This window comes from Acanthochromis polyacanthus, chromosome 6, assembly GCF_021347895.1.
Source record: "Acanthochromis polyacanthus isolate Apoly-LR-REF ecotype Palm Island chromosome 6, KAUST_Apoly_ChrSc, whole genome shotgun sequence".
Classification (NCBI taxonomy): domain Eukaryota; kingdom Metazoa; phylum Chordata; class Actinopteri; family Pomacentridae; genus Acanthochromis; species Acanthochromis polyacanthus.
The window spans coordinates 6,432,572-6,450,432 of record NC_067118.1 but is presented as its reverse complement, the minus strand read 5'-3'; the positions used below and the strand labels follow the sequence as shown (position 1 = coordinate 6,450,432).

Sequence of the window (17,861 nt, the reverse complement as noted above, 5' to 3'; positions counted from 1 at the left end):
CATATCCAACACTGTCGCTGTAATGACCCATATTTCATTTTTCAGCAATTTTTCCTAATGATGTGTGATATTTGCTCAATATAACTGCCAGAATTACTTTTTACCGTTCTATTCTAGTCTTTTTATTTATATCTTAGTGCTTTTTTAAATTTGAAGCCCTGCATTTTTTTTTGTCTTTTTTTCTGAACACAAGATATTGCTTCAGGATTATTGAAGTTTTATCTTATTAAGAAGATGATTTTCAAGGAATAAATGTGAAATTTTAAGATCATTAAGAGCAGCTAAAAGCCATTTAAAACATGCATGCACTTCTCTATTGATATATTCCAGAAAAAGACGTGCATGTTTTAAATTCCTGTTTTGGAGCTGCTGCAAAGACTCAATTGTGGGTTTCCAGTTATGAGACATTTTATCAGTGCTTCAGACCTTTCTAACAACAGATTATCCTGAAATCCGTACAGGAAAAACCTACACGTTTAGCTAAAACCAGCAGAAATGTCCTCATTAAGTTCGGTGTTTCAGTGCAACATTTGATATTTGTGGGATAAAGTTTGGCCGAGAGCAGAAGAAAAGCTGCAAACGTCTGAAAACGACAAGTAAGCAGATATAAAACCACAGCAGTCCACTTCCTTTAAGAGAAAGGAACAGAGAGAGACAGAACTGTTATTCTTATTTCTGGTGCAACATCAACACATTCATAGCCGCCAATTAGGAATGATTTGTACATTTAATTTTTTATACATTAGGGCTGCACCTAACGACGCGTCGACGAGTTGTCTGAGCACGATATGTTATCAAAGCGGAAGTGGGCGCGCAATGCAACAAAAATTCCCTTCCGACTGGAGCGCGGAACACGGACGAACATCGGCGCTGCATCATCGTGCATGTATTATGTCCGCGTTCTATCGTAAACATGGATGTCAGCATTTACTATACAGCTGTATGTAAACGCAGATGTCCGCGCTGCATCGTGCATACATGATACATGCACAATGCAGCGCCGATGTCCGTCCGTGTTCCGCGCTCCGGTCGGAAGGGAATTTCTGTTGCATTGCCTGCTCACTTCCGCTTTTGATGACGTATCGTGCTCAGACGACTCGTCGTTAGGTGCAGCCCTATTATACATATACAAGAATCAGTTAAATGTAGTTTTATTTACCTTCTAATGAATAATAATAGTATGTTTGTGGACTTAATTACTCTTCTGCACTGTCATTGCTGTATCTTCTATTGTATGAAATTGCTTTTTATTGTGTGATTAAATTTTTAAAAAACTTGAAAGAAATGAGACTTTAGGTGTCCCGTGTGCATTTAGAACCTCCTCCTTCCTAACAACAATACAAATACTGCAATACTTCTATTAATGGAAAAATCAGAGCTATACCATCAATTTGTGTATTTTCCACATTCAGATGATTTTTTCTGTACAGTATCTAGATATCCACATCATTCTTAGTTCATATTAAATTTTTCTACTGATATTTCTTGTAAACCTACAAATCTCCCCACTGTGGGATCAATAAAAGCTCATCATCCTCCCATCTGTCTGGTCTCTTTAAACCCAGGACTGACCTTCCAGTGGAGCCCTCTTGCGGAGGGCGAGCCTCTCCAGGCGACGGTGTGTTTCAGCCAGGCTGAAGAGGACGCCGTAGGCATACTGTCGGGCAGCTCGGAACAGCAGAGAGGCAGGAGGCAGCTCGGAGTTACACTCGTCCTCTATACACACTGGCATCTTCATCTCTCCCTGAGGGCCGGAAAGGAGAGGTGAGGCAGGAACAAGAGCTCTGGAGTCGCTCATACAGTCTGTCTGTCTCACTTTAACCAAAATACCATGGCAACCAGACAAACAACACGGAATGAATACAGACGCCAAGCTAACATCTCTCCCATGAAAGAATACAAGTGAGTGAAGATGAACCTATAGGGGTTTTTCAGGGTCGATGACCAACATTTGGGAACTAATATACATTAAATGTAATGTTTTAACAGCATGTGACATCAGAGAACCCGTCACTCATAACTTCATTAATAAGGCTGACTATAAGTGAAGATGTAAAATAGAAACAGAAGTGGTTAAATTAGGATGCTATGCTCTGTATGTGGGATCGACATCTGCAGTTTTCCTCCATTTTCTTCATCTTTCACTGTTTTATCACTTTAATTGCCCACTAAGGTCCAGATCTTATATTAATTTGTTTTCCAGACTGTTTCAGGTTAATCTGTCTTTTAATTTAGCTGCTAGGTGTTAGCATAGCATTAGCCGCTGTGAGAGAAGCTAACTTCCTGGTTTCTTGTTCAGACAGAGAGAAGAGGCCGATCAGACCTGAACCTTTAATTTATCAATAATCTGTCGATACCGGTACAGATAATTAGAAAACTGCCAAATATCGGCTGCTATAATCGACCCATCTCTACTACAACATACGTTCATGCTTTCATCATGGGCACTAAAATCTAACTTTTAAACCTTAAAAAAAGCACATCAACATGCTGTGAAAGCAGCAGTTTAACTACAGCAATATTGTACAAATAATTAATAATAATTTAATTCACAGTGAGCAGCCGTCTCCCTCAGCTTCATGCCTCACATCACAAAAAGAGGAAACAGAAGCTAAAATCTACTCTGTGGTGTTCACATATTTTCTTAATATTCCTCTGTTTTATCATTTTTTTTGTCCATTAAGGTCCAGATCTTAAATTAATTATTGTTTTCCAGACTCAGTTTCAGGTTAATCTGCCTTCTAACTTAACTGCTAGCTGTTAGCATAGCATTAGCACCTGTGAAAGAAGATAACTTCCTGGTTTCCTCTTCAGACATTTCTGAGACCACAGAGTGGTGACAGACAGAGAGAGGCTGATCAGAGCTGAACCTTTAACCCTTTAAGCTTCAGTCAATTCCAGCCGTTTTCAGTACAAAAAATCGCTAATATTCTATTTTTAAATAAAAAAAATTACGAAAAATACAGGGAATATTGAACGGGCATCGCGAGGTGCATTTCCTTGAAAATGACCGATTCGGGGATTTTATACCGACTTCAGGACATGTTTTGGATAAAATAGTTTACTGGCTTGTGTCATCTGGATGTAAAAGGTTGGATTATGGCCGTTTTTTATGGAATCTTTTTTTTTGTGTGTAATAATAAACCCGGAAATGTGAGTCGCGCTGTGTGCGTTGAAGCCGTGTATAGAGAACGGATGGATGAATATTTGTTTTTGTCGGACAAATGTGTTTTTCTCACCCGCTGTGGTAATCACATCTGAAAGTGGTTTATACCGGCAGATTCATGAGAATCTAAGCTTTCCATCGGTGTATAGTGTTTGTATAATCGTGTTTGCAGCCATCGGACATTCCTGAAATTCCTATGCAAATTAGTAGGTGTACCGCCGGCGGTACACTGAAGCTTAAAGGGTTAATTTATCAATAATCGGTCGATACAAGTGAGGGCACTCATCAAAATACTTTGAAATTCAAAATTTCAACCCTGGAGCGCTATTGAAGGACATAAGACTTTTTTACTTTTGTGACATTTTTCAAAATTTTAAATTTTCATGTTGAGATTCAAGGTCAATGAAGTTAGTGGTAAAAAATTTCAGAATTTGAAGAAACGTATATATCATCACTTAGCACAACTACTCAACCATAAAATGTGCCAACTAACCATAGTTAGTTTTGACCACAAATATGGAAGAGGACCAAGCTGCAAGTTTGTCTTTTTCCAACTTTGGAGAAAATAGAAAGTTTGATACGTTCCAGGCCTGTGCTGATTGGTCCAATGCTGTGATGTAGTGTGTTGTAACGTAGACTGATCTTTGCTGATTGGCTGGGTGGAAACCACATGCTTCTCAGCCTCACCGAGAGGCGGGAGCAACGCCATATTTAATGTGTGCAGAAGTTACCAAATATGATCACTTGCCCAATGAAGGGTTAACTGAAAAATGACTGACAATGGGATAATGTGAAAAAGAACGAAATAAAAGTGAGCAAAGAGATCAGGCCGTACGGTGGAGGGTTTTTGTTTGGCTTTAGTACCAAACTTTGCAGCTTCATTTACCGTGTTTCACTCATACAAGAGAAAGTGTTTCAGTGATGAAGACTCTTATTTCCCTTCTAAAACAAATGCTGGAAAATGTATTTGTGTTTGTTTACCTTGGTCAATATGTGGTAAATCTGGGGGTACATCAGTCCTCTTCTGTGTCTGTGTTCAGCTACACGAAGAACCTCAGCACTGACCTGAAATATTAAATAAAAAAAAAAGAGAGACAGAAAACACGGTGACCAAAGCTCCACTTTCAGAAACTCCCCACATCTGAAGCTGCATGAGGAAGAGAGATTAGAGTTTCATGAAGACAGCATCACACAATGTTCACATCGTGCTGCTTACGGGAATCTACATATGAAGAGTTCATTTGCAAAAACAGGTAACTCCATTTTGATAAATTTTCAGAAAGCTTTTTTTATTGTTTACTTGAGATAATATCAATCAAACTGAAGTTGAGTGGATTTGACTCAGTAGAAAAATACATGAAAAAATTGAGAAAAAACTAAATTATTAGTGTTATTATTATCTCAAGTAAACAATAAAAAAAGTTTTCTGAAAATTTATCAAAAGTTATTTGTTTTTGCAAATAAACTCTTCATATATTCAGCTGGTGATGTAGAAATCCAATAAATATGTTTATTATTTGGTTTCTATGTGTAAAATCTGTGTCTGAAACAACTAAACACCTTCCATCCTGTTACCTCTGAGTAAATTTTACGTCTTGTGGAGCCGTTAACACAAACAGAAAGCCTGAATGTGTCTAACTTGCTTCGTCCTCTCGTGTCTCACCTGAGGCAGAGGCGGTGTGGTTATGTCCATGTGACTCCGCGTCGCCATAGACAACAGTGACGGAATGTTCGACCCGCTCCCGTTGCCTTGGGAACCGTCTCCAGAGGTGGAGCCCCCTCGTCCAGCAGGGTCCTCCCACCGAGAGGGCTTGTCTGTCAAATGGCTGAGGGGGGAACAAGAGACAGAGGTTAGAGCTTCTCAGATAAACTGGTAAATTATTTCACTGTAGATTAAACAGTTAGCTGTCATGTACAAGTATTTAAATACATGAGAGTACTCATTTAGGATGTCAGTGTACATTAGACTATTTTAACTACGCTGAGTGTGATTTTACTGAATTTTAATCTACATTAGAGTATTTTTATGGTGTTTTTAATGACATCAACACTGATTTTATTCAATTTTAATGTACATTAGATTATCTTTATAATATTTTCATTTGCTTCAAGTGATTTTCTGGACTTTTAATCTACATTACAGTATTTTAAAAGTATTTTTAATGACATTACCAGTGACTTTACATACTTTAAATACAAAATAGAGTATTTTTTATGGTGCTTTAATTACATCAAGAGTGATTTTATTTGATTTTAATATATAATCGATAATATTTATGGTGTTTTTAATTCTAATAAGACTGAACATATAGAATTTTAATCTGCATTACAGCACTTTTTCAGCATATTAAGAGTGATTTTTATTGAATTGTAATGCAGTCGACTATATTTTAGAGCATTTTTATATATATTAGGCATGACTGTAGTGAATTTAAATCAACATCACTGTATTTTAAATTACATTCAATTCAATTTTATTTATATAGCGTCAATTTACAGTCAAATTGTCTCAAGACGCTTTACAGAACCCATATGCCTGACCCCCAGAGCAAGTTCAAATCAAGAGTGATTTTATTTGACTTTAATATATTAGATTATTATTTATAGTATTTTAAACTATCTTAAGAGTGATTTAAGTGGATTTTAATGAACATTACAGTATTTTTAAAGTATTGTAATTACATTAGCAGTGGTTATATGGACTTTAAATATATATTAGAGTATTTTATAGTATTTTAATTATATCAAGAGTGTATTGAATTTAATGTACATTACTGTATGTTATAGCAATTTATATCAAATGCAAATTTATTGTATTTTAATGTACATTACAGCACTTTGTAGTATTTTTAATTATATCAAGTTATTTTATTGAATTTTAATGTAATTACAGCATTCTTTAGTGTTTGTTATATCTATTTAATTTAATTTTAATGTACATTTGAGTGTTTTGATATTTTTAATGACATTGATTTATTATATTTTTATTTTATTGAATTTTACATTTCAAAAAACATCAATTTGCATTAGAATATTTTTAGAACATTTCCAATTACATCAATAGTTATTCTATTGAATCTTAATGCACATTACAGTATTTTCTACAGTATTTTTAATTTTATGAAGAGTTACTTTATTGAACATTAGGATACATTAGCCCATTATTGACATTTAGAAGGACAACAATGACCCAGAGACTGAAGTAAACAAGATCCCTTCAGTGGCATTTCTGTGATTTTTGTTTTGTAAAACAGCTAGAAAGTTTTCCATCATGCCAGTGTCTGTGTGTACTCTTGTTAGTGCAACAGTAGATTTAATTTTTAACAAATCTAAAGTGTCCAAACTCAGATTTCAGAAGCTAAAACTCCCAAACCACGTCCCTGCAGATGATTTGTTGTGTCTGTTCGTCGTCCTCAGTAGCTGTAATCCCTGAACGTCTAATCTGCTGCTAATTTACACCGTAAGCTTGTTGACAAAAACCCCGTCAGTCAACAAGTGTCTGCGACGTAGAGACACTTTCTGCAATGCGTCAGGGGAAAGGCACATTTTAGTGGCCAAAACTGAAATGATTGTTTCTTTACGTCAGCCAAAACGGATGCATTTCATGGTGTAATTTAAGACTTGAGCTTCAGCTTCTAATCCACAGAATGGAGAGGAAAGAATTATCTGCAAAATCAGTTTCAGCAAATTACACAAAAAGGAACAAAAAGCTTCAGAGGAAACAGTTCTTTGTGAATGTTTACAGCCTGCAGCTAAAGCCGTGGGTGAGTTAGGTTCATTAGTTAAAATCTGCTTCTGAGATTAATCTCTCTCGTACTCTGGCTGCCTAATTAGATGGAGACGCTCCATGTGATAAACTTAGTTAGGAGGACTTCCTGTCTGTGGACGCAGGTTCCAACCCTCATCCTTGTTCTGCGTTGTACTGAACAATAGTGGTTTCACCTCTCTGGAAATGAAGAATTTTAATTTTAATGATAAACTTAAATGACAGCAGCAGCTCTTTCTATGTAAAGCTGTTGTCATTTCGGACTGTTTCCAAGCCAAGATTTAACCACAAATCTGAGGTTTGTTTGGAAGTTTCTTGTTTTTTTCTCAAAGATTTTTGCTTTTTAGTCCTTAAAGACATAATGTAACATTAACTGTTGTCCTGTAGCCAGCCACAAATGTTATAAAAGTTTGTCTTCTACATTACATAAAGACATAATTCCAGGTGGCTGCAGTCTAAAATGTCTTTTGACAGCCTGTAGAGTTAACTAGTTATCATTACAGTTACTTCCTCGAGGCATGATGTACAGAATATTCCATTTTCATATCAAAGTTCATGTCTATATTAGCCAATAGAGCACTTTTTATAGTATTTTCAATATCAAGAATGATTTTATTGAATTTTAATGTACGTTAAAATGTTTTTATATTTTCAGTTGCATCAAAGACCATTTCACTAAATTTTAATCTACATTAGAATGTTTTTATAGCATTTTTAATTACATCAAGAGTTATTTTATTTCTTTGCTCATGTTCATTGTACATTAGAGTATTTTTATAATATTTTTATTTATATCAAGTGTGATTTTATAGAACATTAACATACATTAGAGCATTTTTATAGTATTTTCAATAACATCAGCAGCGATTTCATTGAATTTTAATATACATTTGATCATTTTTATAATATTTTTATTTATATCAGCAGTGACTTTATTCAATATTAGTGTACATTAAAGTGTTTTTATAGTATTTGTATTTCTATTGAGAGATTTGATTGAATGTCAATCTACTTTAGACTATTTTACAGTATTTTCAATTAAATCAAGAGGCATTTAATTGAATTTGAATGTACAATAGAGCATTTTTAGAGTATTTTCAGTTACATCAAGAGTGATTTTTATTTTAATGTATAAGACAATATTTTTTATAGTATTTTCAATTATGTAGACTCACTTTATTGAATTTTAATTATATTATTTTTATTTATATCAGAGATTTTATAGAATTTTATTTTAAATTAAAGCATTTTTATAGTATTTTTACTGACATTAAAAGTGATTTTATAGAATCTTAACCTAAGTTAAAGTATTTTTGTAATTAAACCAAAGTCTTTTATTGAATTTTAACGTATAATGAATAAAGACATAATTCCAGGCGGTTAGAATGTGAACTGTCCTTTGTTAGCCTGCAGAGCTAACTAGTTAGCATTAAAGTTGCTTCCTTGAGGCATAATGTACTGAACATTTTATTTTTACATCAAGTTCAAGTTTCTATTAGCCAGTAAAATGGGTACAAGCGTTCTAAATTCTAAAGAACTTGTATTTTAACTAATAACTGTTAAGAACTTGGAGGCAGTGACCAGTTCATGTCTGTCTGACGTGATGTCACTGGACATGCTCAGTCTCGTTTACCTCGACAAACTGGTTTCCAACACTTGATATAGATGTCTTAATTGTTTTATTTATTCAGATGTGACGCATGCATAGTAACACTGCTGCCTTTGTCTGTCGAGTAAAGTGAATTTTTTTTTGTCATTTTTGTGGCATTTATTTGTCATATTTGAGGTTCAGTCTGGCTGGGATTTGAACCAGAGACTCACTGCTTGAATGCATTTGTGCACACGTGGTATGGACAAGATGCAGCAACCTCTGAACGTGCTAAAAGCTGCAGATTGATGTCAAAATATCCAACTTTACAGCAGAAACACTCATTAACAGCCTGGTTTAGAATCAGGTTTGGTCTCTATTTCTGTATATTTAATATTCCTGTTTGAGACAACAGAACAATGTTTGCATTTCCACATAGTCGTCATAACTTCAAGCCTCAATACATGTTAATGAAGGGCGTGGCTGCAGTCAGAAGACAGTCAGAGATGTTTGTTTGACACACCTCAGCTTCACCTCTTTGCTCATTTTTGGATTAGATGGAGTGAGGAGGAGCCGGCGGTGCCAAAACGTTGACGACTGAAGCCTCCACACTGAGGGTGCTTTCAATAAACCAAACAGAACACGAAAAAAAGGCTCGTCTGTTTCATTTTAACAGGTTTATTTAGGGGAAAAGTAGCAAGTCAGTAGTAAAACAGTGAAAATCATGTTTATATTAAATATTTTCTGCTTTTTTTCCCTCTTTAGTGAATTTAAACAGAAACTTCTTGACAGTCAAGGATTTTTCCTCACTTTCTAACATTTTGGGGCGGCTGTGGCTCAGGTGGTAGAGCGGGTCATCCAATGATCTAAGGGTCAGCGGTTCGATTCCCGCTCTTGCCTAGTCATGTGCTGCATGCCGAAGTTTCCTTGGGCAAGATTCTGAACCCTGAATTGCCTACCAGTGACTGTTCCACTGGTGTATGAATGTATACTGACTGATGTTGCAGTTTGATTAGCAACCTGCACATTAGTGTGTGAATATGTGTGTGTCTGGGTGAATGGGAGCAATTGTTGTAAAAGCGCTTTGAGTACTCTGATGAGTAGAAAAGCACTATATAAGAGCAAGTCCATTTACCATTTACATTTGAGAAACATAACCATGAACCATTTTATTCTCTTTTATTGTTTATTTATAGCTTGGAAAATCCAAACTGAATCTCCATGTAATCTCCCATCTCCATGTTAGGAGATACAGGAGAGTCAGTTTGGCATTGGGCGAATTGAATCGCGTTTCCCTCCCGGTCCAGTTTGGTACGACCAATCATAGCACGGGAGGCGGGAGTTAATGCTGCGTCATCTTCAGCGCCTGGATTACCCATAAAGATGATGCCGGAGGAGGAGGAGGGCCAAAGCAAATCTTTTTGTGGTCTCTTGGCGTTTTGGATGGCGTTAGTCGTTGCCTCTTTTCACTTGACGTTTCCGACGATGAGGAGGCAGTGGATGGCTCGTTACTTTCGCCTTCTTGCCATTGTTTGTACAGAGGAAAATCCCGTTCCAAATGTGTGAGTAAATTTAAGCAACTTTTACACATACGCACCGACTTGGTTTGGCTCCGATTTAAAGTTATTCCTAACACCGCTAATCGTTCGGAAGGAGTCTTTTGTTGCGTAGCCTTTTCAAAAATAAGTGTTGCACTTTAGAGTACCCCATGTATTCGCAGATTTTTGTGACAAAAACGGCAGTAATCATTCACCGCGATGCTTTCTCGGCTGCATGCCATTGTTGTTTGGACTACATGGACTTCAAGGTCGATTTGTTTGTGCGTCACATCCGTGTTACGCTGATTGGTTCTTTCTCGTTCAAGCTGCATTCGTTAGCCCCTCCTTTTTGAAATCGTCTCGTATCATCACAATGCCAGACTGCCTTTATTTGTATTTATATTAATACATAAATAAAGTCAGTCTGGATTTTCCAGGCAAGTTTATTTATTTACGTATACATTTTTTTAGTGGGAAAAAGTAGCAAGTAAGAAATAAAAATCCTGTGATTCCAACTTGTGTATATTAAATATTTTCTGAGAGTTTTGGCAGTTGTATAGCTGAGGAGGTTATTTTTGGGCTTTGGAGAAACAATGATGGACATTTTTCATCATTTTCTGACATTTAATAAACCAAACAACTAATTAATTAATCAGATAACAACCGAGGGATTAAATAATCATTAGCTGCAGCTCTAGTTTATGTCCACGTCTCTGCATGTTCTTCAGTTGTGTCATTAAATAATGGATATAAAGGACAATTTATCATTTATTTAATACTATTATTTCTTCCAGCTTTGTGTTTTAGCTTTATTTTATCTGGCTTGCTGTATTGACGTATTTTGCAAATCTTTTACCATGTTAAACTCTAATTTTTCGCCTCTGTTTTTTTTTCTTTTTTTACCATAAAACATGTTTTGTTTTTGTTAAAACGCAAGAGTTCAATTTGTTCTTAACAACAGCAATTATTAACACAAAATAAAAAGTGCAAAAACAATCGTACATGTGCAGTAATCTGATGTGTGCTTTTGCCTTTTTTTTTCCTCAATTGCACTCTAGCACATTTTAGGCACTTTTAATTGTATTGCTTGTATATTTAATTCTAGTTTTTAATTTCTTTATCCCAGTCTTTTAGCTTATTTTATCATTGTTTAAAATGTGATAACTCTGCATCAAACTGAACTTTCTTCAAACAGTCCCAGGTTTTGGCTGGAATTAAAACTTTCTGCAACTCGGAGGCCTTTAAAGCAAACAAACATAAAAAAACAACAAAAAATAATCCCATTTTGCAGTAATACAGTATGAAACCCTTCAAATCAATAAGAAAGAAAACTGAACTCCCTTCTTGCTTTAAACCCAGCCTGTACAGCACTGTGGAGTCACAGATTCAGCGTTAATAAATCTAATATACTATCAATTAACAATGAATCATTTAATCTAATGTTTTCAGGGTCGTTGTACATGTACAAGGACAACAAAGACATTCTCTTCTACTCCTAAGTAAACTCTGTTATTAAAAAGTGCTACATGAATAAAGTTATTATAAATATCATACACAGAATGTCAAATGGAGCATTTTAAAAACACCAAAACATCCAACTACATCTACTATATTTCATCATGATTTCTTGCACGACTATAAACCAGTTTGAGTTGATCAATTTTGCGACGGATAAATAAGAAACATGCAATATTATGACGATGTAATATATCTCAATTAGATTCATACTTTATGCAACAGTATATACATTTTTTAAGAGCAGCTATTTAAAGTAAAAAGACAAAGATGCAGTCTGAATGTTAAAACTTTCATCTTTGTGTACAGTCAGTGAGTATGAACCCTCACTAACGAGCGTTACAGTGACTGACGTTTGGTTTATTTAAACATTCCTTACAGCTCTATTCACACATTAACGCCATGATAGTCAGAACCTGAACAGAAGCGAGGTGAAAACTAGTAACACCGAGGAGCAAACGCATTTTCTGTTCTCTTCGAGGCTGCGAAAGATTTAAAAACCAATCAATTCCATCGTTTATGAAAATTCCGCAGCTCGTTAAATTCCCATCGCTCGCTTGTTCCGTGTAAATTGTTTTGCCGGATTTCTATTTTTATCCGCGCAGTTAGCGGAGATGAAAATAGAAGCGTTGATCCTCGGAGCACTGCGAGGGGAACACGATCCTCAGCGTTTGACATGAAGAATCTGTAACGTGTGCTCATTTACAGTGTTTCACAGTTTACTGATCTGATTTCATTTGTGCTGCCTGTGAGTGATGATTATTAACGGATAAATGTGTCACTGTGCCGCTAATCGGCCAAACAAGACTGACATTTAATCTGTCAAACAACGTGCTGCTGCATTAATGTGACAGAAGCCAGTTCAGACTTCAGAAGGAGGAAGGAAGGAAACGTCGCTGCTTTTATGAGATTTACGTGATTTCTGGAGTTTATTTAGACCTGAGAGCTGCACCAGGAAGATACAGTAGCGTGTCAGCGGGTATGTTGACTCTTTCTAACCATGTGACATGATAAGAACAAAACTGTTTCTCAGGTCTCAAAGTGTGATATTAAAAAAACATATGTATGAACTAGGGAAAAGGAAATAAAATTAAGATAAACACGATGCTAAGATGAATGTAAAACTAAACCTATTAAGCCAGAAGTCAGAGTTTTCAGTGTAGGAAATGCTTTTAACTTGCTAGATCTCCATGGTAACTGATGCTGTGGAGTTAGATCTCCATGGTAACTGATGCTATAGAGTTAGATCTCCATGGTAACTGATGCTGTGGAGCTCGATCTCCATGGTAACTGATGCTGTGGAGCTCGATCTCCATGGTAACTGATGCTGTGGAGCTCGATCTCCATGGTAACTGATGCTGTGGAGCTCGATCTCCATGGTAACTGATGCTGTGGAGCTCGATCTCCATGGTAACTGATGCTATGGAGTTAGATCTCAATGGTAACTGATGATGTGGAGCTAACCCGGTCGGGTTCTATTCTGTTTCTGATTTAAATCGTGTCTTAAAAGCGTCTCCTTTTAAACAAATCATTTCTTCTACAGTTATTTCTGAATGATTGAGATGAGGGTAAATGTTTTATCTGCTAACCTGTTGATCTGTATGTTACTAAAACCACTGAATGAAGCACTGCAGTTGCAGTATCACACACTGTAAGCATCACGTTGCCATGGCAACCCACATGTATATAAAATGGTTGTTTTTTATCTCAAAAGTATCTTAAATTTCACAAATATTTTTTATAAAGCTTCAGGTTTTTATCTCTAACAGTTCCTGAGATACTGTCATTCATATGTTGTGAATCTACGCTATATGAATAAAACTTAATAGAAATTGAGCCCTAATGATGCCTTTATCTCTCTCTTGTTGCTGCTGACAGAAACATCTTCCTCTCCTATAATCCTGTATGCTTTCTTATGTGCATTAAAACCAAAACGACATTTAAAGAAGCACAAACGTCTCTTAGAATTAGGAATGCATTGACGTAAAGCACAGTGTTCTCATGAGGCAACTACCACGAACCGTTCTCTCCTTCGCTGTTGTGAATTCTAAGCTGCCGACACGTGAAACCTAAACTCATGCATTACATAAGATGCTCTTAAACTTGTGTAAACGCGACTTCACTTTTTGTGCGTCTTACTTTGCGTTGCTGTCGTTGGGTTCGTCTCCGTCCGATGACGAGGAAGGAGACGGGGAGGGTCCGGACTGGGTGCCGGTGTGATGATTGGGTAGCCGGTTTCCCCCCTGAGTGGAATCGTACGGAGCCGACCAATCGGAGAAGCCCATCTTGCCCGTCAGCGAGTCGTTGCAGTCCTGTGGCGGCGGCTGTGGGGTCTGGAACAGAGGGGCGGAGCCAGGTCCGTACGGGGCGTTTGGATAGGGGGGCTTTAACCCTGGAACCTGGGGGGGAGGGTACTGAGGACAGAGGAAAAGAAAACAGGTTGGAGAAGGAAAAATAAAGTGTGGCGGGAGGAGAGGAAAGAGACGGTGATGGAGGAAGGCAGGAACTAAAAAAAGCTCAATTATGACTATTTCTTGGGCTTATTCTTATAATGGATTCTTCAACAACTAACTCGTATCGCATAAATTATATATCAAAACGTGCGGTTTGATCAGGAATAGTTTGCTGTGACTTTTGGTGGCAATTCATGGCACAGTGTTTACAAAATTCACAAAGACCTACGTCAAAAATCCCCATTGAAATCAATGGTAAAAAAATCACCTGATAACTCCCAAAAACCAGTCATGTTTGGAACCCTGTAGCTCTGGCAAATTTCACAGTAGAATCTTTGACATTTAAATGGATCACAAGGCTTTTAATGTGATTCGTTTATATTAGTGTTTTGATATCTTTTACAGTTTTTATGCAGTCGCAGTTCAAATTTTATGAATTTTTGAAAAATCCAGAATTTTTCTTCATCTAGAGTGGAGTCACCCGCTCTAAATTTTGACATTTCAGTTAACCTTGGCTTCTTCCCACAATTTCTACTTTACATAAACAATTTATTCATATAAACGTAGGTATTTTTGTCCTCTTTCACCCAGTGAGAGTCTCATTGCTGTAGGATTTATAGGTTTTTCATAATCACTTCAGCGCTCAGAGTGTGTCGACCAAATCTCTCACTGACTTCCATTATATCTGAGCTCTAAAACCAGAAATGGTGAGTCTCTCTAAGTTGCCACTAAATCTGTAGAAAACACAGAACGGACATGAAAAAACAGAACGTTTACAGCGAGGTTCTGCTTCATGTGGTGAAAACATTTTTCCGATAAGGTTGTGACTGTTCAAGGGTCTAATCCTCAGTCAGCCTGCTCTGTTCACCGCAACAGTGACTCTTAGCTAATTGGCCGATTGGGACACTTTCAAAGTAAAAGCTCGGAGATGTTATAAAATGCTGATCAGGGTTCTTGAAGGTTTTCAAAATAAAATGTTCTTCTATAAGTCATACCTTATGTAGAATTAAAGCAGGAGTTTCTTCTGAAATTTTCTAGTAGGTTTTTACAATTCCTAATGCATATCGTATTTACAACATTAAATAATATTTTTGTACAGGAAGTCCTCAACTTACACTGGCGTTCAGTTCCTACAGATCTATGCAAGTTGATTTTCGCCTTAAGTCAGAACTCCGGCAAAAAAGGAAACAAAGCCGTTACGTGCATCACGATAATCAGTTCTTTGGCAAAGTCATGAATACCAATGACTTTCATGCACGTATGAATCATTTCACAAGAAGATAACAGAATATGCTAAGATGTTCCACTGTTTCTACCACTTCAGCATTTTATTATGTTGTAGCGACCATCTGTGATGAGGAAGAATATATCTCGTTCTCTGGTCGTTTGTTGAATCTTAAACGCCAAAATAACTACAAAAACCCCATAACTTAGCTCCAAAATTAGCCGCCGTTCCCAGCTCTCGCTACTGTTGACTCTCAGCTAATCAGAGGTGAGCTAACTAAACATGGCATGTTCACTGAAATTAGGTAAATCTGAAACTGAACAAAAACATTGAGACCTCAACATCAACAACAATATCAGTCTGTTGCAATGTCTAATTTTACTTCCATGGAGACGGCTTTCCTTTTCTTCGAAGCATCAGCACCTTACGCTTGGGAGCCATAATGAAGGGTAAAAAGTTAGTGAATGTAGCACAATCCAAGGTGGAGTACAACCAGAGAATGGAAACACAGCTGTCTTATTGTGCCACGTGACAACATATTCATCCATTCCGCTCTCCAACTAGTTCCACATAACCAGTTCCAATGTAACGACTAAACGCAGCAGATTGAGGACGGCGTAAACCGAGGACCTTCTGTATTCATCCATCCATCCATCCATTCATTCTTTATACACCGCTTTAGCCTCACTAGGGTCATGGGGGGTGCTGGAGTCTATCTCAGCTGACTCTGGTGAAGGCAGGGGACACCCTAGACAGGTCACCAGTCTGTCACAGGGCTACATATACAGACAAACAATCCCTACCGTATTCAGGTTTTTTTAAATTTTCTTTTTTTAAAAATCACTTCAATCAGAACTAGGGAGCGTACTCTCTGTAATCATCTTCACATCAGGCAAGGAAAAACAAAAGAATGAAAAGAAAAATAGATGTAGACTGTCTAATTACACGTAGGTTCAAGTGAAATCTGATCTGATGAAACTCATCTTTGTCTCAGGGGGAAAACGACAGCTTCTCCATAATGTCAACCTTGTGTACAACGTCAGTCCTTCTTTCCCCAACGGTGTGTGGTTCTAATTTAACCCTTTCCATGCTGTCCTACTTTATTACACATTAAACTAGAGGCTGGTGGAGGGATGTGGGATATAAAGGACGACGCCCTCCTCCCTCAGCCACCTTTTCCCCCTAAATGAGCACATGCCACAGAGGGATACCACTTAATCCACTCGGCTACATGTACATTCAGGTAGAGCGGAGTACAATTACACACAGAGTGAAGGATTAGGAAGAAGTAGAGGACCCTACCTGATTCTTTCCAGGCTGCATCGGTCCCATGTGGCCAGGTGGTCCCCCAAATGGAGTGGGTCCAAACCCAGGTACTGAGGATTAACAAAAAAAACAAACAAAAAAACCCTGAAGTTGGTTTTCTGCACGTGGTAAATAAAAAAACACATTCAGCAAGCCAAAACGATGACATAACAGAGGTCCTGTTTGGTGAACTTGCAGTTTTACTACTCACAGATGAAAGAGGAGGGCCCCATGTTGGGCGAGCGAGGTTTGGAGGCGGCTGAGAAATACTCCACAGCTTTCTTGAATCGCTCCACCTTGTCCTCCATGCGAGACTGAAGAGAGGAAACGAGAAGCTTCGTGTTGACATGCTGGGATTAGCACAGTGAGGACGGGAGGTTTCCCACATTCAAATCAAAGAAAAACACCTGGAGCTCACTCAGGATTAGGGACCGACCAATACGGGTTTTTCCAGGGCTGATTAAGATACCGAAAGTCAGATTATTCAAGCAGCATTCATTAAATGTTGTATTTAATGGCATGTGAGAGCAGAGAACTTGTTGGTTAGAACTCGTCTTCTTCGTTAATCAGGATAACTAAGGGTGGATATGTAAAATAGAAACAGGAGTGATGATTTCTGAGTATCACAGGATGTTCAGACACTCTTTTGTTTACTGTGAGATAGACTGAGATCAATAACAGTTTGTCTCCTTAAATAATGTCGCTGTTTTCTTAAATCCTCGCTGTTCTGTCACTTTGATTGTCCATCAAGGTTCATCTGTTAAAGCAGCGGTGTCAAACTCTTCTTAATTCATCCAAATTTGATCTCAAGTGACCAGTAAAATCCCAGTATAATGACCTATAAATAACCACAACGCCAAATGTTTCCTTGGGTTTAGTGCAAAAAAACTGCAAAAAAGAGACACAAAATGACAAAAACGAGAAATAAAATGACAAAAAATTAGACAAACGACACGAAACGAGACAAAAAATGTGACAAATGACAGAAAAATGACACAAGCCAGGAAACAAAACAACAACAGCAGACAAACAACACAAGCGATACAAAAAAACAAGAAATGACATAAATGATATACAAAACAATGAAAAAAGCAAAACACAAAATGTCAAAAATAAGACAAAAAACACAAGCTGGACGGAAGGAAATACAAAATGACAAAAACATGAGACGTCAAAAGTCCGACAGAAAATTTCAAAAACAACAAAAACAAGACGAAATGTGACAAAAACGAGACACAAAATGACAAACGAACAATCCAGTATTTTACTTTATGATCAATACAACTTGTCACGGTCCAGAAATGA

General features: G+C 37.2%; 1 protein-coding gene across 1 annotated transcript in view; it reads right to left on the bottom strand.

Moving 5' to 3' along the window:
• fam120c (family with sequence similarity 120C) overlaps positions 1 to 17,861 on the bottom strand; it is a 60,572-nt gene that overhangs the window by 24,804 nt on the left and 17,907 nt on the right. Inside the window, 6 exon segments of the mRNA XM_022217880.2 lie at positions 1,573 to 1,744; positions 4,148 to 4,231; positions 4,830 to 4,992; positions 13,713 to 13,987; positions 16,554 to 16,627; positions 16,768 to 16,870. Coding sequence (XP_022073572.2) covers positions 1,573 to 1,744; positions 4,148 to 4,231; positions 4,830 to 4,992; positions 13,713 to 13,987; positions 16,554 to 16,627; positions 16,768 to 16,870 — 871 coding nt within the window.